The 23980-nt window shown below is 39.5% G+C and overlaps 1 protein-coding gene across 3 annotated transcripts in view; it reads right to left on the minus strand.

Moving 5' to 3' along the window:
• Positions 1-206: 206 nt before the first annotated feature.
• Positions 207-23980, minus strand: part of prickle1a (prickle homolog 1a) — a 36945-nt gene continuing 13171 nt past the window's right edge. The window contains exons 1-8 of one of the 3 annotated variants that reach the window (XM_016249881.1): positions 16789-16950; positions 12811-12984; positions 10103-10216; positions 8215-8352; positions 7932-8135; positions 6634-6820; positions 5680-6528; positions 4475-5512 (exon numbers count right to left, since the gene is read on the minus strand). In XM_016249881.1, the coding sequence (XP_016105367.1) occupies positions 4713-5512; positions 5680-6528; positions 6634-6820; positions 7932-8135; positions 8215-8352; positions 10103-10216; positions 12811-12972 (2454 nt within the window). In that variant the 5' untranslated portion in view covers positions 12973-12984; positions 16789-16950 and the 3' untranslated portion in view covers positions 4475-4712. Of the gene's footprint in view, positions 1245-4474; positions 5513-5679; positions 6529-6633; positions 6821-7931; positions 8136-8214; positions 8353-10102; positions 10217-12810; positions 12985-16788; positions 16951-23980 lie in introns of those variants that run through there. The other 2 variants (XM_016249882.1, XM_016249880.1) reach the window with 2 other exon arrangements.

A 23980-nucleotide genomic window follows, 5' to 3' on the forward strand; every position in this document is an offset into this window, starting at 1 on the left:
CTCTAAACGTGGCTTCATAAATATTATATTCTTCTGGTTCTTTCAAAGACTATAGTCACTTATCACCTAACATGCATTATTGCAGCAGTTAAGCATGGTTTAGATCAGGGGTGGGGAACGTTGATCCTGGAGGGTCTGTGTTCCTGCAGAGTTTAGCTCCAACCCTAATCAAACAATCAATGTCTTCAGGATACAGGTAGGTATTTTTTTCAGGGTTGGAGCTTAACTCTGCAGGACAGTGGCCCTCCAGGATCAACGTTCCCCACCCCTGGTTTAGATACTGCGTTGGCCATCAACGTCACTGCGTGGCAAGACCACTGCAATATGTCCTGGACAGCCATGCGGAACAAGTTGCATTCTAATTCAAAGTAACAGCTCGAGAAAGGCAGCTTAAGAAAGGCATATTAAGATGCAGATCAACCGTTTCAAACTTCCTTCCCAATTCTATGAAATTATACAGTTTTTGCCCTTCCGTCCTCTCTTCTGTTTGGACTTTGTCCTTGTGCCAAAAGGAAGTTCATCAGTGTAATATTGGTACAGAGGTTGTCTTGGTTGTGGAATAGGCTGGCCCAAGAAAAAGCCTTCCTCCTCTGATTCAGATGATGAAGAGGAGCAGGTAGAGCACCAGTCATCTTCATCCCCGTAAAGACGTGAAAACCTCTCTGCCGCCTGGTTGTGCAAACCGTACTCCGAGTTGGCGTGGGCATAGGAAGGCTGTCCGTAGTGAGAGTTAGGACCTGACCCGTGCTGCCGGCGGTCCTTTTCTTTGGGCACCAAGTGAAGTGCGTTGTCCGAACGAGATTTACGACTCCTTCTTCTCCTGTGGTGATGATGAGGACGCTGCTGGTCTTGCTCGTCAAAGTGGTACGCTCGTCTCCGAGTGCGTTCGCTCATGGGAGGCTGCCGCACCTCCAGGTCGTCATATCGTCCGTTATCCACAACATCATCTGAGAACTTCACCTGCTGTGGTTTGGACTGGGACTTGGACCTTCTTAAGACAGGTAAGTGAGGTGGTTTAGGCCTCTCCTCTGGGAGCGGAACTACCTGCTCCTGTTCCTCCTCTTCAATGACCTCCACACACTCGAGTTCAGAGGTGAGGCTCTTCAGGGAGTTGGTGCTCCTGTGCATCATTGATGAATTCAGTGTCCCCATGTTGCTGCTGTTCTCAAAGCGTTCAAGCTCAGAGAACTTTTGTAACGAGTAGAGCAACGGTCTGTCTTTAATATCCCCATCAACTGAAGCACCTGAAAGAAACAGCGCAAAAGTTCAGCGCAAAATATACATTCAATTCAATAGTCCACCAAAAAGTAATGCAATCCTTTACTAGCTACTTACGTTACTTGTAATGTGTTACCCCCAACACTGTTTGCACTCAAAATATATCAATTGCACATTGATCCTTTAGTCTCACCTGTGATGTTGGAGAGTTTTTGACTTGACCTTTTTAAATCAAGAGAAACAAAATGACTTGAGTTTTGTTTTCTGAAAGATGCATCAAAATTAAGTGAGGTTTTGGTTTTTAAAAAGGCTAGATGAACTTGAATTTAATTCAAATGGAAAACAAGTGTATTTTTCTGACCCCACTAGCAGATATGTGCTCTTGTTTTAAGTAAAAACTCAATTTTGGCATATTTACTGTATAGAAAAACAAGATTTCTTGTGTAAAATATATCCTGAATGAAGTATGAAGATACTTGTACTTTTGTTTTGCATAGTTTTGCAGAGAAAAAACTAACTATTTTATGAGCTGGTGATTTCATATGCATTTGTTCCATGCAATTTGTACAAAAACAACATTTTAGAAGAATGAAGCTTCACTCATAAATTACCATCGGTGGGGCGTAAGATTGTACAAATTCATACCAAAACGTAAAATAGTTTACAGTTGCTGTGAGATTGTGTTGGTAATTCCAGTGGATGGAGTTTACTCAAGTAAACGGTGTTTAATAGATGGTTGTGAGCAAGTTTACCAGGTTAATTAAAGTTGAAATATGGGATATAACTTCTATAACAGACACAAGACAAAGCAAGCAATTACTTCACACCAGTTTGATGAGAGAGAATATTCACGTCATAAATTCAGAATATAATAGACATGCTGTTAAAAGAGCTGGAACCGTTCCTTTAAAACCTGACGTGATGTGTTAATCTGCATTCATCTTCTTCAGGTAATGAAGGAGTCTTAGACGTCACACATGGGGCATTTGCAAGGCATCATAAACCTCTTAAGCACCATTTTTGCACGCCTTTAAACCTGGTGGAGAATTTGTCGGCCTTTAAAGTCTGGTGTGAAATAACGGAGCAGTTCTAACAAGCTTTTCCTGCTTTTAGGTCTCCATGCAAACAGAGTCACACACCTGTTTCTGGATATTTTCCCATAGTCTCTGGCCTCTAAACACACGGCTGTTAGGTTTACAGCCAAGTGACTTATTGGCTGGAGGTCAAAGTGTCGTTTAGTACACAGTGAATCTTAAAAAGCAATGCTTAGGTTCGAGAAACCACAGCGAGACGTCATCACCTGCCAACGAACAGTTTGAGCATTTTCACTGAATGGATCAGATGGATTATTCACGTATAGATCTGCACAGAACAAGAAACCAGCGAATTTCCCAGAATTTGAATTCCACCTTGTTTACAAATTTTACCTGTACACTGCCAGTCAACAGTAAGATTTGTAATGTTTTTTTAAAGAAGTCTTCTGCTCACCAAGCCTGTATTTATTTGATTCAAAACAAGCAAAAACAGTAAAATTGTGAAATATTTTTACTATTTAAAACAGCTGTTTTCTATGTGAACATCTGTTGAACTGTAATTTATTTCTGTGTTTAAAGCTGTATTTTCAGCATCATTACTCCAGTCTTCAGTGTCACATGATCTTCAGAAATCATGAAAATATGCTGATTTGCTGCTCAAGAAACATTTATTATTATTATTATCAATAAAAACCTTCATTAAAAAATATCTTACTGTTAAAAATCTTATTTTCACCTGCAATCAGCTTTGAAAACGTTGTTGATTCTGTGCAGGTCTATTATAGAAATGGCCAACAAATCGTTTCCAGACATGAATAACACTTCAGTCAAGCACTAAACTGTAACTTGAGAGTTTATCTTTTTAAAGTACCTCACTTTCACACCTCAGATGAGTCCAACAGCTGTTCGTCTCTTCCAGTTGTTCAAACAGGACTGCGAGACCTTTGGAATAGTGGTGAAGATGCTTATATCCAAAGATCCATCTCTCGAACCGACGCTTCTGTCAGTGCTGCGTAAGAACCTGGTTGAAATTGGGGGGAAAATACTTGGAAAACCTCAGCCAATTCATCTCTGAGGTGAATGCATTGGTCAAACCGAACCAAACCGGCCAAACCTAACCCATGATCCATAAACTGACCATGAAGCGCTTACTCAACTTATATAAACACACTATCTAGACTATGTTTGTTTAGTTTTTGCACATCTTGTCATGTTATTCAGCACAGCTGTCCTAAGCACATTTGTTAAACTTTTAATTCAAGAACAACACTAACAGTTCATTGTTTACCTTAAATTCTGTAGCTACAATTAACTATACTCAAAAATGTTGGATTGTTGCTGTTACGAGACCTACGAATGCAACATGTTCATCATTAAATAAAGTATATTAATTTACTCAAACAGTGTTTGGTGTTTCCGTTGTTGTTTAGCTTACCTTTGTCACGCTGTATATACAGGCTCAGTGTGCATATAGGGATTTGAAAGCTTTAAAAAGCTGTGCTCATGGCATGAGACACTAAAAAATGTGATACTGCATTTAAAGATGTCAGTCTACATGTGCCCAGCCTGTAAAATCCCAGATTAACAGACTCGACCACACAATGGATTAGTAGATGTAAGAACATAAAATGTGCAGGTATATGATATAGTTATATATCTCATTTTTTATTATGAGCCTTATTGTTCCAGTTTGCTTTTTACAGATTACAGTGATATGTCTGTATGACCCATCAATAAAACGACACCCGAACAAGCTTTGGATAATACATAACGTATAATGTTTTGTAGTCAATGTTTTAATACACTTTGAGTGACAATGCTGACCAATGTTACATAATTATTTTTAAAACCCTGATTAACAAAAGTGGAGTTGCTGCAAACCTTTGTTCTTTAATACTTCTTCCTTTTAAAAAAATCTTTTGAAACTCAGGGATATAAAAAATATTAGCTTTAACTCAACATTTTACAATATATACACATTCGTTTTTGCAAAGTTAAATTACTCTCTCCTTTAGTCTCTAAACGTGGCTTCATAAATATTATATTCTTCTGGTTCTTTCAAAGACTATAGTCACTTATCACCTAACATGCATTATTGCAGCAGTTAAGCATGGTTTAGATCAGGGGTGGGGAACGTTGATCCTGGAGGGTCTGTGTTCCTGCAGAGTTTAGCTCCAACCCTAATCAAACAATCAATGTCTTCAGGATACAGGTAGGTATTTTTTTCAGGGTTGGAGCTTAACTCTGCAGGACAGTGGCCCTCCAGGATCAACGTTCCCCACCCCTGGTTTAGATACTGCGTTGGCCATCAACGTCACTGCGTGGCAAGACCACTGCAATATGTCCTGGACAGCCATGCGGAACAAGTTGCATTCTAATTCAAAGTAACAGCTCGAGAAAGGCAGCTTAAGAAAGGCATATTAAGATGCAGATCAACCGTTTCAAACTTCCTTCCCAATTCTATGAAATTATACAGTTTTTGCCCTTCCGTCCTCTCTTCTGTTTGGACTTTGTCCTTGTGCCAAAAGGAAGTTCATCAGTGTAATATTGGTACAGAGGTTGTCTTGGTTGTGGAATAGGCTGGCCCAAGAAAAAGCCTTCCTCCTCTGATTCAGATGATGAAGAGGAGCAGGTAGAGCACCAGTCATCTTCATCCCCGTAAAGACGTGAAAACCTCTCTGCCGCCTGGTTGTGCAAACCGTACTCCGAGTTGGCGTGGGCATAGGAAGGCTGTCCGTAGTGAGAGTTAGGACCTGACCCGTGCTGCCGGCGGTCCTTTTCTTTGGGCACCAAGTGAAGTGCGTTGTCCGAACGAGATTTACGACTCCTTCTTCTCCTGTGGTGATGATGAGGACGCTGCTGGTCTTGCTCGTCAAAGTGGTACGCTCGTCTCCGAGTGCGTTCGCTCATGGGAGGCTGCCGCACCTCCAGGTCGTCATATCGTCCGTTATCCACAACATCATCTGAGAACTTCACCTGCTGTGGTTTGGACTGGGACTTGGACCTTCTTAGGACAGGTAAGTGAGGTGGTTTGGGCCTCTCCTCTGGGAGCGGAACCACCTGCTCCTGTTCCTCCTCTTCAACGACCTCTACATGCTCGAGCTCAGAGGTGAGGCTCTTCAAGGAGTTGGTGCTCCTGTGCAGCACTGATGAATTCAGCGTCCCCATGTTGCTGGCGTTCTCGCCGCTTTCAAGCTCAGAGAACTTTTGTAAAGAGTAGAGCAATGGTTTGTCTTTAATATCCCCATCAACTGAAGCACCTGAAAGAAACAGCGCAAAAGTTCAGCGCAAAATATACATTCAATTCAATAGTCCACCAAAAAGTAATGCAATCCTTTACTAGCTACTTACGTTACTTGTAATGTGTTACCCCCAACACTGTTTGCACTCAAAATATATCAATTGCACATTGATCCTTTAGTCTCACCTGTGATGTTGGAGAGTGCCAAGGAGTCCATTGAGTCTCTGATGTTCTGCTCTGCTTGCTTCAGTTCATCTGTGATGCACTCCAGTGAGTCATTATACCACTGCTTATCTTCATGCTTAAAGCTGGCTCCATGCTCCAAATCGAGCTCCTGGAGCTTTCTGCTGCTTGCAGGTCCAGGGTGGCTTCCGTACGCAGAGTCACCTAGTCCATCCTGGGACTGTGCCCAGTACATGTCTGCCTTGTATTTTTTACTGGCCAGATTGCCATTCCCACCACTCCCTGGCATCCTTGACTCTGTCTTTTTTTTTACGTCAGAGTCGGTCGTCCAGAGGTCAGTCAGCCTGGCGTCATCCGGCTGCTGGAGCATCCCATGTTCACCAAACTTGAGGAGGAGCTGGGTCATGTAGTCCTCATGCTCAGCCCATTCCTCATGGTCCTCGGGTGCTTCCTGCTCCTCTCTGTTCCTCCAGAAGTGGTTGTCTGCAAAGCTGAGCTGTGACAGCTTGTTGGACAAGGTGTCGTCAGCGTTCCCTGAGAGTCCGGGGAACTTGTAGTTGCCTGCGGGTGAAAAGAGAAGAGACTGTCGACACTGGTCTGCAGAGCGACTGCTTTTGCCCATCTTCACGCTGCGCCGAGATTCCCGAGATCTTGCGGATTGGAAGGCTGAATCGGAGGAATCTGAGGCATGGGTGTCCTCCCCAAGGCTGCAGGCCTTGGAACAGTAGATCCTGCCTTGTCTGGGTAGAAAGGGACACCCAAGCAAGGAGCCCTTGCATTGAGCACAGCTAAAACAAGCATCTGTGGCGTGCCAATGAAGGCCATCATACGTCATTTGGGCATGGTCCACCCCTAGAAGAAAATAAACAGGAGTTAAAGGTCAGCTTCTCAAAGGCAAAAGCGGAACGTGGCTTGTGGTAAATGACGTCGAGACATCAGAGAGACATTTGGGCTTACCGATGTGTTCACCGCAGGCCTCACAATACTCCGCGTACAGAGACTCGAAGCAACCGCAGCAGTAGGGCCGACCATCCTTCATGATGTACCGCTGACCACCCAGGATGGTCTCGCATTCAAAGCAGGAAAAGTGCTTCATATGCCAGTGACGACCCTCTGCTTCCGTGCACTCATCCGCAAAAATAATCTGAAAGGACAATGACAACAACAAATGAGTGAGGATGTCTGCGATATAGTGATGCAACGTAAAGTAATAATACTTTGTTAGAGTACTTAAGTATTTTTTAGGTAAAATCTGTACTTTACTTGAGTTTTTATATTTCTGTCATTTTTCACTTTTACTCCACTACATTTCCTAATTCAAATGTATACGTTTAAGCATATTCGTTACTTACTACAAAATAAAGTTGGAAGAACACAGACTGCAAGAAAGCAGGTTTGACGAATCAGTGGTCTGGCACTTGCCAGTCAGACTCCTAAAAACACCTTTGCTCATTTGCAAACAAGTGCGCACACAACTGCGGATGATTAATGTTCCACTCAAGTCGAGGCTGGGGTGTGCAATATACAGTATATCTTCTGCGATAACATGCTAAGTGTTGTTTTAACGATGTGCGATCTGACATTATCGAGTAATGTTATATCATATATAGCATATGACATTAATAAAGTTAGCATTAAGTGACTTACATTTTAGATACAATATTGCCTCAGTTTTACCAACCAAAATAGTTCCAAACAAAGATCACAGCAATGTTTTGCGTCTCTGAGCAACACACAGGACGGTGTTACCTTATTGCATGAATCAGCTTTTTGAACAAATCGGTTGAGTGAATGATTCAGTGACTCGCTCATTAACAAATCTGCCATTTGAATGAATCATTTGAATCTCAATGACTCACTCATTAACAGTGACTTGCTGCCACCTACTGGTGGCTTTTATTTCACATTTCAACTATTTGTTCATATTTTAAATAATTTCAAATGTCAGTATTCAACGTTTATATTTTAAACAAACTATTATTTTTGCATTTGTAACTGCAGAATAAATGCATCCATGTCCCCCTCTGAACTACATTAAACAATGTAAATACATCTAAATGCCACTTCAGATGCAGATTCCAGAAACGTTTTCTTATGTTGGAATGAAAGAGACTAAGTACTAGATGAAGTGCCTCTTACGCTTACCCAAAGATACAAAATGGAAGAAAGAGTACTTCATCCAGCACTGCTGCAATATAACGGGCCTTGTTTCATGCACAGAACAATGAGCATGGCCTCTGAAAAACAAAACTCACCTCATCACAAGAGGAACAGCGTGGCTTTAGCAATTCAGCATGATGCCGTCCACAATGGACCTTCCCATCTTGGTAGAAGTAAATGAGATCAACCAGGAGCTCATTGCAGGTGGAACATGTGAAGCACGCTGGGTGCCAACACTGACTAGGTCCTGCCCGTGAAGCAAACACCACCATCTCCCCTCCACTGATGTTCTCTCCACACTGAAGAGGCAAAATGTTTAAGCAATCAGCATCAAACAGTCACTTGCTTCAGCACAAATCTCTTGGTTCAAACACCTACGTGCTCACACGCCGCATGAAGCATCGTCCTTGGCAGCAATTTCAGAGTTCCTCGCCCGAGGGCCTCTTTCTTTCTCTGCATGCTAAACATGTGAAGCTCCTTCTTCTCTTCTTCGCTGAGAGACTGGCAGTATCGCACCTGAGGGAGACATTTAAAACGTGTTTGCTGTCAAACTATTCAGAAAGAAGCCCCTGTGGACCACATGCAGGTTTTTTGAGCAAAGAAAAAAGCATTGATGGAGAACTAGAGAAAGTATTGATGGAGTTAGACAAATATAAATGCATAAAATGTGTTTTGAGAGAGTGGAAAGAGACAGTCAGTTAGAAAATCGAGTGGGAATACACCGAATTCATTTTCTGAAAGCTCAGCTGGATCCAACAAATCAGACTGCACTGCAGCAAAAGTTAAAATTCTCTTAACTATTGGTTGCATAATAGTAGCTATGTTTCCATCACCCTACTTTAATGCGCATTTTGAAGTATCGCATGAGAAACGAGTGATGGAAACGCCAAATTTCGAATAAAAATCCCTTAATTCGCAAAGAAGTTTTTATGCTCGCTTGAGGTGGTTTTTGACTTGTGCGAAAAAGGGTTGATGTGAATAATGGGAGATGGAAATGCATTTTGCAAAGTCATTGCGCTATGGGACGGCAAAACCTGACTAACCAGCGGACCGATCTCATTCCACAGCATCTGAAATGTTGTTATGGTCATTCGGAAATGCACGAGCAAAGTCTGTCATCAAAGTATTTCTGTATAATTGCCTCCCAGAAATGTCTTACACGACTGCGTTCCCAAACAGCAGCATCCACGTCCGTATCTGACGGGTAGGATAAAATGTCAGGACATGCATTCATTGTGTTTCGTCTGCTCGCTCCGAGGCGCTATATATGAAAATTATTATATTTTCCTACTTTTCTTAGTGATTTATCATGCCAGTTTATCAGGAAGTGACGATTTTGTTCTCTTTGACTTGTTGGATGGAAACGATGCTTGTTCGCAAAAGTTTTATGCGATATTCCAGTTTTGCGCATAAGTTAAATTCTCAACTTTGGATGGAAACCCGGCTAGTGTGTCAGTTTGGCAAACCTTCTATGCTCATCCCCACTGAAATGCAAGCATTCTTGAATGCAGCTCTTAACCTTCATCCTTCTCTCGCGTTTTGTAACAAATCTTTCCCTCACGGGTCAAAATGACCCAAGCCCAAAAATTTGACTTTTATTTTTTTTGTCCAGAAAGCTTGTATTGATTCATTTTTTTGTGTGTGATGTTAATTTTTATTTACCGTTTATTTTTGTGTTCCAAATTCAAATGGAACAAAAGTAACAAAGTATTGTAACACTCAGGTGAACACTCAATAAAAAAATAAAAAAATTCCAGGTCAAAATGACCCGAGGGAAGGATGGATGTCCAGAAACTTTTGCTTAGACCATCTCTTAGTCACTTTGGTGAGTGCTTTTGTTTAATTTTACACAAGGAAAAGGAACACACCTAAAAACACAAGCAATGCATGTTCAAGCTGTGATGCCACAGTGCTACAGATAACAATAAAACTGCATGTTATGTGACCCACAGCAATGTCGATGCCACATGTCAGATCGAATCTCCCCAAGCAGCATCATACAATCTTCCGCTCAAAAGTCTCATTGTACACGCACCCAGAGAGATATGAAGTGACAAAGCTTCTTTCTGTGATGGCAGGGGATGTGGTGAAGCTCTAAACGCATGAAGCTAAAAACACCCACACCACGTTGCAGCTAAAAAGCTATTTGAGGGGGGTTTGAAATGTGATGCGTGGGCATTTTGGACTGCAGCGATGCTGGGGAAACAATAGGGGCTTTCATGGCTGCTGATGAAGCTCCTGCTTTTCTTTGTTTCTATAAACTCACCTCATTGTCATGAGGAGGGAGCTGGTACAGGAGCTGTTTGATGCGGTATTTCTCCCCAGGGCTGTTCACATAAGGCACTTTGTCTTCAGGTAAGCAGGAGAAGTACAGCTGGACCTGGAGGTGAGATGGAGACAGATCGGGTCAGTCAGAGTATGTACAAAGTCCAAAAGGAAGTTACCAACAATGAACTAGCTTAGGATACACCTACACTACCAGTCAAACGTTTTTGAACAGATTTGTAATGTTTTTTAAAGAAGTCTCTTCTTTACAGCATAAACAGTCAAATTTAGAAATATTTTTACTATTTAAAATAACTGTTTTTTATTTGAATATATTTTAAAATGTAATTTATTCTTGTGATTTCAAAGCTGAATTATTCAGAGCTGAATAATAAAAGTTTTTTGAGCAGCAAATCAGCATATTATACTGATTTCTGAAGATCACGTGACACTGAAGACTGGAGTAATGATGCTGAAAATACAGGTTTGAAATCACAGGAATAAATTACATTTTAAAATATATTCAAATAGAAAACAGTTATTTTAAATGGTAAAAATATTTGAAAATTTTACTGTTTTTGCTGTACTCTGGATCAAATAAGTGCAGGTTTGGTGAGCAGAAGAGGCTTATTTAAAAAAATAAAATAAAATAAAAATTATTGCTAGTGTATCTATCATAAGTGATCTGATCAGAAAGTGTGTGTTTTTGTTGTGGGTCATGGAAGGTGTTTCAGGTGTACCTTTGGCCTGTCATTCCTGTGTATCTGTCAACAAAACCCTGAGGACTAAGTTGACCCTTGAGACACCAGTTTTGGCTTTTTACTGTACTCTATTGTGCTTCTTTGACACTGTGACCTATGCCTTGTGAGTGGGATCCCTTTATGGGCGCTGGTCGTAACAGCCCCCAGATAAATAGCTGGATTAAGCTAGTCTTTTCCTGCATAAAGAGTGTCGAGTCAGTCTACTGGAATGCCATTTAGACCTGTTGATCAGTGGCACCATAAATCACCCTCATATTACCTCTGCTACTGAGCCTTAGGCCCTTGAACAACACTATTCCTGAGTGTTTGTGTTCTTCCCCACAATGAACACCTATAATATGCAGGGCAATTCACAGAACGGCTGCTATAAAGGCATTACAGTTGACTCTTGCATTTAACACAAAAGCTGCACTGGGATTTTAGGGGTCTCCAAATTGCTTTAGACCTTTTTCCTCACTCGTCACTTCAGATTTTATTCAGGGGTGCTCTCGAGGGCAGCCGGGGGAAGTGTGGGACACTGGCTGGAACCAGCGCCAGGAAAAAAAGTTGTGGCTGCGAGCTTGGCTGTTAGCGAGCCGCTTTTCCTCATCGTTTCAAGCCCTTTTGTCTGGCAGCTTGAGATAATGACTTGCAGATTTTCCATGAAGTAGTTTGTAAATAAAAAGCAGCATTTCCTGTTCCCAAATGCCTGTGTGGTGCTTCCTTCACAGTGTTTAGCTGTGTCTGCAAAAATGCAGTCAGGTCCTCTAAATCTTAAGTGACTATGACTAGCTCTGCTGACAAAATGATTGACCAACAGTTTGGAATTTTTTAATAAAGATCACATCTGGTGCATTTATTGTATAACAACTTGCACATCACATCTTGAACTGCATGTTACTATTCAGTCAACACTGAGCAGAGTCCTTCCCTGACACTGAAGACATGCGACTACTTTGCATTTTGTGACGCGGCTGTTATTGGACTGCAGTTTTTCTCAAATGACTTAATTTTTCTATAGAGGTTGCCATTTTGGCTTTAGGCTGCCTCTTAACTATTTTCTAACACAAATGTGTTGTTCTGACAAAAACACCGAAGCATTGAGGTAAGTTCTCTGTTAAATGCGACCTGTGCTGGCAAAATGAGCACATTTTCAAAAACGAGTTATTTTAGTTTCACATTCTCCATTTGAAAGACCTTCAAAATGATGTATGATTTGTTGTAATCGGACGTAAAATGACTGAGCTACAGCTGTTTGAAGATCAATGGAGTCAGCAAAGTCAATTCTGAGAAAAACCGAGTTAAAGTTTTCTGAAGGTTCCAAAGCAAAATCACCTAGCAGCGTTGCATCTTTTCCTACAGTTAATTTCTTGATAATAATTACTATGTTAATAATCACAACATAGCTACTTTTTATTTTATCTTTGTTATTATAAATAAGAACAGATGCAAAATTACAAAAGCAGTTAAATCAAGAACAGCCAGTGATTCCCTCTTTTCTTTTATTGTTAGATTAACATTTATGAGACAGACGGCCTATATATTAATGCCTATTGTAATGCACGGATGTAATATAATGTTACACATCAGATGTTTTCCCCAAACAGTTCCCTAAACGTTCACTTAAGACATAACTGATTATGTTTGCGTGAATACTTAAATACTATAATTCTGTGTATATTTATCGCGATGCCATGCACTTCGGAAGAGAAGCGAGCGGAGAAAAGGTACTCCTCTCAGAAAACATACAAATAAAGATACTTTTAGATGTTTGATTACTATTTGGAGCATTCGGATCGCTAGATGAGGGCTTAATGAACTCATTTTTGTGAAAACCCGAAATTCGTAATTTTTCACATGTAGCTCAAAATTAGCCCGTGCGCATTCAGACCAGCACGGGTCACAAATGTTGTGGAGGCAAGATTCCAGTAAGTTCTAGACTGTCATAAACCCTTCGAGATCGTTTTACCTGCTCTGGTTGAAGTCCCGGCGGCACCCAAGCGTATTCCTCCAAGGCGCAGCCAGAGTCGTCATCCGAGGTGGAGCTCCGCTGGAAGCCGAACGCGAGCTTGTTGGCCTTCGGCTCCATGTCCAGCGGCCTGATGGCGCCGTGGAACCTGACGGAATTCATCAGAAAGACCTCCTAAAGAGGGAACAGTGTGTCACGGATCACAAAACCATATGGTAAAACGCCTCGTAAGATGCATTGTATTGAGATGAGAACAGAAACGCAAATGGAATAAAGCAGCATCCTAAAACATTTGGTGACTTCCAGCCCGGGGTGGAGGCCTGTTAAATAGATTCTGCTCATAAAACTAATGCAGTTTTATTGTTACTGCTATTGTGCCGAGTTTTGCCGTGATGTGGTCGGACATTCCCTTTAAACTTCAACCATCCTAACTCTTTTACAGTCTATTTACTTTAATGCATTTTCCTGACTCATCATCACCGTGGAAGCTTTCTGGTATTTTCCATGTCCTTCTACTGGGACTCTCTTCTGGTTAAGTTGAGCACTAATGCATGCCATATATGACTTTTCCCAACAACAGTTTACTTCAGAACTCTTTCAGACTGAAATTTCTCAAGACAAGATCGTTCTTCCCTGTCACTCCTTTGAAGTCCATTCAGGACACAAAGCACAACAAAGCCATATGGTAATGCTTGGAAACCATGTCTTTCTTCAAGCCCCTGTGCTGTTTTGGAGGACGGTGTTTTAGAACCTGCCACACCACATCACATCCTGCTGAGTGACGTATCATCTGACACTTTGATCTCTGGAGCAGCTGCTTTTGGAATTAAAACAGGTGAGATGGATGGACCGAACACGCTGACAGGTGTTAGTTCCTCGTGTACAGCAATTTGGACTGGTTTGAGAAGATAAATCCAGATACGTGCATCAACACTGAAAGGGTGAATCTAACAAAATCTAGTCAAATCATATTTCACACCAATGAGAATGGGTAGATCTTATTTATTTGGCAAGATACTGAGAATTAGGAAAAGGGAAAATGTGCTTACTTTTCATGAAACTAATGCCACATTGTGGAAAATATCTAAAACGGGCTTAATTATTCAAAAATTTACTGCATGCACACTTAAAATAATTAATCTTCCATGTTATGACTATCCAACCAGATCAGAAGTAGAAAGAGTAATGCATCAGCAAAATCCCTCAAAACTGATTCACCATAGTAAAATTTTCTAAAGTTTCACAAAAACACCCATTATCAGAAGGCTCAACTATGCATGAATGCTGGGTAAGCGTATTGGCACTGTTTTATCTGTGCCAGTTCACATTTGAGTTTTCGGAGCAAATGCAAGCGTGCCAGACCCCTCATGATGGGGGACAACTGAAACGACCCAACATGGTTTTCGGTTCAGGTCTGAAATTCACTTCAGTTGAATTCTGTTGTAATCATACAGACACCCTGACAAAACCACTACAAAGTGAAGTGCTTGTTACGCAATTTTGACTTCATTTTGGGCTTTTAAGCACCCCAGACTCTTCTCAGAATAACCTTTACATGGCCAGATAAATGTTCTTGTAAGAGACTCCTCGAACATTAACCTGGTTATGCAATTTTAGCACAAGAGATATATTCCCTGCCATGTTACAAGTCTTCCTTCCGGTGGTACAAAATCCACTAGGACATGATATTTTCTTCAGAGGAAGTAACTGATAGAGGAAAGGAGCTCAAAGTGGCAACACCCATTCTGCTAAACGGTCTCCTTAAGTATGCTAATTTCTGTCTTAAACGCCATCAGCATCACTTCCTGAGCCTCCAGATCTAATCAACAACCGAAGTGAAGAGAAACCGCAGTAATGTTTCATCGAAAATAAACAGCTATTTTACGATTGAGCGCTTCTGAGTGAATCGCAGGGACCTCGGGGAAACCAAGGCAGTTCCTGTCTGCGCCGCTCGCCCTGAAAAAGCCCTCCAGCCCCGAGTATTTAACAGCCTTCTCTCTTGTAGAGCTGCTTGTTAACATGACTTTGGAGGTCTGAGATGCATATCTGTTAGATCCACCCACGGGAGGCCTGAATGGCCCTCAATAGGGAGTAGATGGGTGGAGGGTGAGTTCCCTGGGGAGGGGATGGGCCCCGGGTGATCACATAGTGGTAACTGCCAGCAACTCATATGGTAACGGACCCTCAGCATAGCAAAGAACCGTCTGACTTCTAGGGAAGAAATGCATTTTAAGCACTTTTATTTTTTTACTTTAAATTATGGATTACTTCACAAGTCTAATGAAAATCATACGACTGTTCAACACAATGCAAATGAACGCTCTGAGAGAATCATTTGCATGTGTGTTCTGGGAATACCAGGTCAAGACCAAACAAATTACATCTTGAATGGCACATTTCCACAACTTTAGAACAACTGTTAAGTTGCAATTCTCACAGAAGTAGCATGTGTTAGACCAGGTTCGATTACTGTAAGCATAGTATTAGTTAGGCCAACAGAATCGAGTTTTTAGAGACAGTAAATGAGACCATAATCTGACACAACTATCCAATTTTTCTCAGCTAAATTAGTCAGAATGACACTCATTATAGGTGCATTACAAATGATGTGGTTAATGAGATAATTATGAATGGCGTGTGTATAAAAACAAGCCTTCATTAGGCCCAGTAAATGTGGAAACGTTCATACTGCCGCCCGTTTGGCACCGATGCCGCTCCATTAGTCTTGTTTGATTTGGCCCGGTCCAGATCTGAGCCAGCGCTGGAATTCTGTCTATGTGTTTAATGTTAAGAACAGCAGAACTGGCAGATGATGTGAGTGATTCCTGCGCTCCACAAACTTTTGTGCCGGTAATAAAACTTCAATCCAACAAATACAGACGTTTGTTATGACATGTCACTTCCAAAAACACTTGAATACAAAAGCATCTTTGAATCTTCTCAAACAAACAAGTCCAAAACTACAGCAAACTGAAACTTAAGCTAGAACTAAAACCCTCATATGTGACCCTGGAGCACAAAACCAGTCATAAGGGTCATTTTTTTTAAATAAGCTTTCCATTGATGTATGGTTTGTTAGGATCTGACAATATTTGGCCGAGATACAACTATTTGAAAATCTGGAATCTGAGGGTGCAAAAAAATCTAAATATTGAGAAAATCATCTTTAAAGTTGTCCAAATGAAGTTCTTAGCAATGCATATTACTAATCAAAAATTATATTTATAGCAAGACATTTACAAAATATCTTCATGGAACATGATCTTTACTTAATATCCTAATGATTTTTGGCATAAAAGAGAAATGTATAATTGTGACCCATACAATGTATTGTTGGCTATTGCTACAAATATCCCCCAGCGACTTAACACTGCTTTTGTGCTCCAGGGTCACAATTACTAGTTTTTACCCCCCAAAAGACATACAACTGCTATCTGAAAAACATATTTATGAACATATTTCCCATTAAAATGCTCTAATCATACAAAAATAAATCTAAAAATGTGACAAAAATCCCAGTGGATGTTTTACTGAAAGTGCATCAGAGAATACTAGATGTTGGAAACAGGAAGGATGGCAGTGTTGACTCATTTTTGAGCATTTGGGTGATCCTCCCAAACTTTTGGCCAAACTTTAAAGAACTCTAGTGTTATTCCAGGACCAAATGGTTTCGAGGCTTGTCCCAACAGACTGAAGACCACCTGCGTTCTGACCCGCTGGAGCCAGATGATTAGAAGCGTCTGATATTTACCCACAACGCACCTCTCTGACACCTTTTTCTTTTCAACAAACCCATGTGGAGTTTGAGCTGCAACTACAGTTAGACCTAGATCTGAGAAGTTTACAAAAGCTTCCAAATATAACTAGAAGAAGTAGGACGTGACACAGCAAAATATAGGTTAAATGATTCACTCCTAAACCCCTATAGGAAAGACTTTCAATGTGATATACAAAGCATAAACCCAACAGGGACCTTACCTTCTCGCTCAGCAACGTCTTCAACCTATTCAATGCTTTCCAAATGAAACAGTGTTCGCCAAAAGTCCCGTGGGTCCTTGACTACATGTTCTCAGTTTGAGCCTCATCCCATTTAAATCCAAAGCAGACGTCGTCTCGTAATTCTAATGCAGGACGTGTACAGTAGAGTGTTTGAAGAGCAACTCCAGCAGATGGCTCTTCCATTTACTGCAGTCCTGTGGAGCCACTCCCCCAACAACTCAAGCTCAGCCCTCAGCGTGGGCCCCGGACCCTCTAAACCAATCCCCCTTCACTTCAAACACAGAACAGCAGTGGTCAGTTTCACACACCCCTTCCTCAGGTTTCTTGAGCAACTCGTTTTTTTTTTCTTCTTATGTGTGAAAACACCCAACAAATCACTCATGTTCTTTCTTATACATGCAAATGTCAATATTATCAGGATCTGGTCTTATAGAGTTTAGAACTGAACATGTTATTTGCCATTTGTTGTAAGGGCTAAAAAAAAAGGGAATTATGAAAAATGGAAATAACGGGCTCAAATTAACATTTAACATTTTCTTCTTCTGTATTTTTGTCTCGTTTCCCAGTACAAATTTCTAATTGCGAGACATAAAGTCGCAATTGTGACTTTATATCTCGCAACTCTGACTATATAACTCGCAGTTGTGATTTTATATCACGAAATTCTGAGAAAAAAAGTCAGAACTGTGAGATAAAAAGTCGCAATAACCTTTTTTTTAATTTTTTTTATTCAGTGGCAGAAACGGGCTTCCATACAGTTATGTGAATTTATTGTTAAAATAGAATAACATATTTTGCTAGTGGTGTCCGAAAAATAAACCTGTTTTCACTTTGAACTAAGTTTATTTTTCTGACCCCACTGACAGATTTTTTTCTTGTTTTAAACATAAGAAATCAAATCAAAATTAGGTGTGTTTGTTTAAAAAAAAAATCCACGATGGGGTCAGAAGAATTGATTTAATTCAATGGAAAAATAAGTTTATTTTTTGGACACCACTGGATCATATTTTATCTAATTTTGATCATAAATTCATTTAATTTTAAACAGTTTTTTTAGAAGACAAGACTTCTTATCTCATGTCACTTTGCATCTCCAGTAAATATATGCTGATTTAATTGTTTAGATATTTAATCTGGAAAAATAACAAAAAAAAAAATCACTTTGCTGTAAAAAGTAATTCATAAACATTAATATTTAGGTATTTGTTCTAAAAAAAATAAAAATACCAAAAAAGCCAATATAGACAGCAAAAAAACCCTATTTCTCTCAGTGTCTGCTAAAAATATCTCCATTTTATTTTGTCATTTGGCACTTTAAGCAAAAACAAGTGACAAATCACGAATAAGTGTTCCTAAACTGAATTTAGCTGCAGTGGCCCTTTATGCATTAATACAGTTTCAGTCAAACGTCACTCTTTCACTTCTCAAGACAACAAAGATGTCATCGGGTCCAGACCACAACACCTGAAAGACTCCACATGGTACCTTACAGAGCGTTTATCATGCAAATCAAAAAGGCCATCCCTATCAGAGCCAATCCACTTCCATACCAATGTTTTGATGTTAGTATGTGCACCATTTGGGGAAATACACTTTTTGGGAGGATAGTTCTAAAGTCCGCACCATTCAACAGTTGCCAAACCACCAGGAGACCCAGAGGAACAAGGCTTTTCCTTCATACATGTGACAGAAAAATAAACCTACAGGAGTTCTTTGAATGAACACAGCTGGAAAATGATGATGACTGCAACCAAACTCCATACAGAATGGAAATGAATTCTCGCTTTATGAGCACGGTACAGTCAGCTGCCCAAGTACTGACCCCAAAAACCTCAGGGTCCGACCTAGAGAGACAGTTTACCTCATTCTGCCTTAATTTCCTGTGGAATGTGCTAAAGGTGAAGACCTTCCTGTTGTTTAAACAAACAACGAGGACGAGGCCTTGGTTTCCTGAATGAGGGATGCTTGAGGAAGTTATGAAACTGGATTCTTATACCCAGGGTGGTCTGTGTTGTTTCCTCAAACGGTGAGAGGTACAAACCAACAACTTTGCGCTCATGAAATGGAAACTTCCCTTGGGGTTTTCAAAAAGTGTCGGATTCAACAACTCGGTTAATTGGCCAATGATGTTGGCTCCCATCGTCGAACCAAACAGGGCAACAACTGTGGCTTAAATCCATCTTAATTGTCTTTTTCCTAACCTACCAATATAGGATGCCTATAACAGATCCCGAATGCTCACTAAGCTTTTTACGACTGCTGGCTTGAATAAAAGGGCTGGTAATGGGATGGTGCTCATGGAGGTTTTTTGGAGGACAACGCCATTGTTGCGTTCAAGGCCACAGAGGTGCAAACACAGCAGGAGTCGGTCCAAAGCACAGTCCTTTGTGTTAGAGAAACAAAAGAGGAAGAGGGAATTCCTACCCCCTCGTATTAGCGGCTCGCCGAAAGATAAACAAACCCTCTGACTTACTAAGAGGCTTTTCATGCATCGTGAAAACGTTGCGTCACGTACTAAAAAACGGCATTTAAATTCCACAGTGTCAGACTGTAGATGGAAAAGGAACTGCTTTGGGGTCAAAATGGATGATAATTGGCTTTCAGAGATACTTTGAAGAAGCTAACAGCTACATTTTTGGTTCTCTATACAAATTCACAGCTTGAGAAACCGGAAAAAGTCACTTCAACCACATTGTCTTTCATGCAGGTCTCAAATGTGACCCTGCAGCACAAAAGCAATCATAAGAAGCACGGGTATATTTTTAGCAATAGCCAAAAATACATTGTATGGGTAATTTTTCTTTTATGCCAGAAATCATTAGGATATTAAGTAAAGATAATGTTCTGTGAAGATATTTACCGTAAATATATCAAAACTTAATTTTTGATAAGTAATATGCATTGCTAAGAACTTCATTTGGACAACTTTAAAGATGATTTTCTCAATATTTAGATTTTTTTTGCACCCTCAGATTCCAGATTTCCAAATAGTTGTATCTCGGCTAAATATTGCCACCTAACAAAGGTGATGTATAAATCTCAATTTTGAAAAATCGACTCTTATGACTGGTTTTGTGGTCCAGGGTCACAAATAACCATTGCAACATAGTTTTGTGTTCATTATATATCTTCAGTGTTAAACTAAAGTGTAAACTAAGCAACACATTCACTTCAAAAAGTTTTGTCTTGTTTTTCAGTAAAAATATCTCAAATATCTTTCTTTATATACATTTACTTGAGATGCAAAATGACCTAAGCCTTGAATTGTTTATTTTTCTGACCTCATTGAAAGATATGTTTGATAACTTTGATTAGTATCTCAGAATAAAAGACCAGGGGCGTGTCTACGTGGTGGCCAAGGGTGGCACCGGCCCCCCCTGAAATTTGGCTGGCCACCCCAGGTGCCCCCCCCTACCTAATGTCTTGCGATAGGCTTGTTTTTAGTACATTTCTAACTGCATCTGGCAGTGGCGGATCCTGGCATGTGTAGGCAGCTGCCTAGGGCCGCTTTCTTCTCTTCTTTATACTTAATTTTAGGCGGTTTCTATAGTGTGATCTTAATGACAAGGTCAAGAGCGCATAATGTTACGCGATCCATGTGCGCGAGGATGAATCTCTCCACTCCCAAGCGGATTTCCTTCACTCACACAAAACTGGACGTGTGCTTTTAAATATTGTTCTTTTATGAATTGGCTCTGCTCTGTCACTGTCTCTGTCACTCTTTGTTTAGTGAGTGTACACGATGTATTATAACATACATCGTTCCGCAAACACAACCTCCTAAAAACACAAAAATACGGAGAGAAATAGTCACCTTTTCCAGTGAAATGGTTCTTAAATTGTGTAATATTTATGCATTGTTTTTTTTTTACTCACTCAGAATTGCCATAAATTCAACCAAAAAGTTAATAAAGACTGGGGGAAAAAATCGGCTAAAAATACCTATTTTGTTGTGTGGCACTTTAAGCAATATTGAGCAAGAAAGCAACTGATAAATGAGCTCTAGTGAGTCGAATCCCAGGTCACTGTCGGATGTGAATGAAGTCATTTATACAACTCCTGAGCCAAAAATACCAAGGGTTTCCCAAAACCCTTATGAAGAGCTCTTCACATGAGAACTCTATCTATCCTGGTTTTCAGGACGACCCTGAAAATAGACCAATCCATCACGCTTCTTTCACAGTTCAGGGTTGAACAAGGATTCCTGTGGAATATAAAACAGGACAAGTCACACACCCCTGACCCGGGATCCTTTCTGAGCACAAGAGGGGTCGTAAATCTCATGGTCACAGCGATTCAAACAGCACCTCACACCTGGCTCCAAGCTCTCGGGCTGTAAAACAGAAAGGCCGCTTTGACCCGGCGTGTCCGGACACACTCACACTTAGCGGCCAATACTACACTCACATCCCGCTTTAACACAATCTCCAGGGCGCTTGTAGGACTCGGGCCCCAAAGGATTGACCCATATCTGACAGTGTCCTAAATTCAGACTCTTAATGTGGGCTAATTATCACATGGATGACATTTTCCTGTAGTAGACCATTTATTGTAGTAGACTATAGTAGTACACATTTTCCTGTAGTAGACTGTACACGTTTTCCTGTAGTAGACCATTTCCTGTAGTAGACTGTAGTAGTACACGTTTTCCTGTAGTAGACCATTAAACGAGAACATATAGACATATAATTCTGCCATTAAAGCAGGGATATTGAAATACTTGCATGGCCTTTTGGACTTTGATGTACCTTTAAAACATTTAGGCCTTAAGATTTTAGATATCTGTAATAGAAAACAATAAAAACGCTGAGTGAGAAAATTATTTTGCCCATTAAAAATTATTTAATATTTAGTTATTTGTCGGAAATTACGTTTTTCACTCAGAATTGCCATAAAATCAACCAATAAATCAATATAGACTGGGGGGGGGGGGGGGATTACACCTATGCATTTTGTTTTAACATTAACAAACCAATAAAAACAAGATTTCTTATGCCATCTTGCATCCCAAGTAGGGTTGCAAAGGGGTGGACAATTTCCAGGAAATTTTGGAAACAATCCAGGATTTTTGGGAATATTCCAGGGATTTTTGGAAAGTTTCCAGAACTTTACCGGAAATGTTCCACCCCTTTGCAACCCTAATCCCAAGTAAATGCATCTTGATTTAAAATCTTAGATATTTGTAATAGAAAACAAGACAACAAATACTGAGTGAGAAAATGAGTTTGTCCAGGGAAAATTATTCAGAAATACTTCATAAATAATATATAGTTATTTTTTTCTGAAATGTTTCCGACTAAAAATGTCCAAAAAGCCAATATAGACAAAACAAAAAAATGAAAGAAAGCAAATTTAAAAAACTCGGCAGAAATTAGTCATAAATACTTATTCAGAAATTATTTGTACATTTTTTCATAAATACTAATATTTAGTCATTTAGTCAATATTTGTCATTCAGAACTGACATATGTGTTCCTGTGGCTCAGTGGTAGAGCATTACGTTAGCAGCGCAAAAAGTTGTGGGTTCGATTCCCAGGGAGCACACATACTGGTAAAATATGTATAGCCTGAATGCACTGTAAGTCGCTTTGGATAAAAGCGTCGGCTAAATGCATAAATTATTATTACATAAATTCAACCAAAAAGCCAATATAGACTGGATAAAAAACATTTGGATTACACATATTACACACATTTTGTTTTAATATAAACAAACTATTAAACATAACGTGATGCATATTCGTTTAGTCACACGTAAATGAAACGGGTCCGATTTTGGCACTCAAAATAAATTATTTTGAATAAAATTGTGTAAAGAATTAAATAAACTCAGTTAAAAAGTATGGAAATTGGTTAATTTATGTCTAGCTGTGGAACAAGCAGTTTTCAACGGGTTAAAATTCATGAGAATGAAACCAATTGGATTTATTGATAATAAATATTATACATTGTGTGTTTAAAACACATTCAGCTTATTAGCAATACTACAAAAAATCTGGCCAGTTTTATTTCCGTACGACTGACAAATATGCATCACATTAAGTTTATCAGTTTATGTTAAGACTGTGTAATCCAAATGGATGGGAATTTGATATACAATCTCAAATGTAGGCCTAGATATTTGAATGAGTGTTGGGATACAACATAATAAACATTATGATATACAAGTAATTGTATATCATAATTTGATTTTCTCAAAGCGCTCTGGATCTTGGAGTCAGGCTGTGTGTATTGGCTCTAGATATCCCAGCATGCCTTGGGGGGCTGGTCTGGTGCGATGGCCCTGAGTTTGGCTGCTATTTATGACCGTTAGCAGCAATTGTTGCAGATAGACCTCAGTTGTGTCCACTCCTTATCATAAAAGTGAGGCTGTTCTGGGACTTTAATGACCTGTCAATGGCCGTTATCAGAACACAGGCCTAACAAAGGAACGGCCATAAAGACCAATAAAGTGCTGTTATCCTACTGTAAAAAGCAATGGCCGCGATCCTAAAGAATAGCGAGAGGTCAACTGCTGCAGCCTGGTATTGACTTAGAGAGATTATCACTGTCAAACGCCGGTCAGACGCCCACAGAAATCCCTTTATTTACTGTAGAATCAAGCAAAACTCAATCCAAATGATACCAAAAGTCATCTTTGGTCAACCACCGTGACCTTGGTATACGTTTTGTTGGTATACATTTATGTATATTGGTTGCTTAAGTGATTTTAAATATTTTTTACTTTAAAACCACATTTATAATTCTTAGATTACCATTTTTTTTAGTGTACTATTAATGCATTTAAAAAAATTACAAAAAGCTGTACAGACATTAAAAAAACGAATAAAAAGTACAAGAAAAACAATTATATAGAGATATTAAAAAACTAATAAAAATTACATAAACAATAAAGTAATAAACATTTTACTACAAATATAAAAAAATAAATTTTTTTATTTAAAAATCTCATTAATAATGTTAACAAAAACTATATAGACATTTAAAAACTGTATAGCGATATTTAAAAAATCAAAAACTAATAAAAATGACAAAAAACTAAAGAAAAGTACTAAATCTTTTACTAAAATTATATTTAAAAAAATTAAGTATATATTAAAAACCTCATTAAAATATTAAAAACTATATAAACGTATTTAAAAAAAAATTAAAACCTAGATATTTAAAAAAA

This window comes from Sinocyclocheilus grahami, unplaced genomic scaffold (genome assembly GCF_001515645.1).
Source record: "Sinocyclocheilus grahami isolate Dianchi unplaced genomic scaffold, SAMN03320097.WGS_v1.1 scaffold958.1, whole genome shotgun sequence".
NCBI lineage: Eukaryota > Metazoa > Chordata > Actinopteri > Cypriniformes > Cyprinidae > Sinocyclocheilus > Sinocyclocheilus grahami.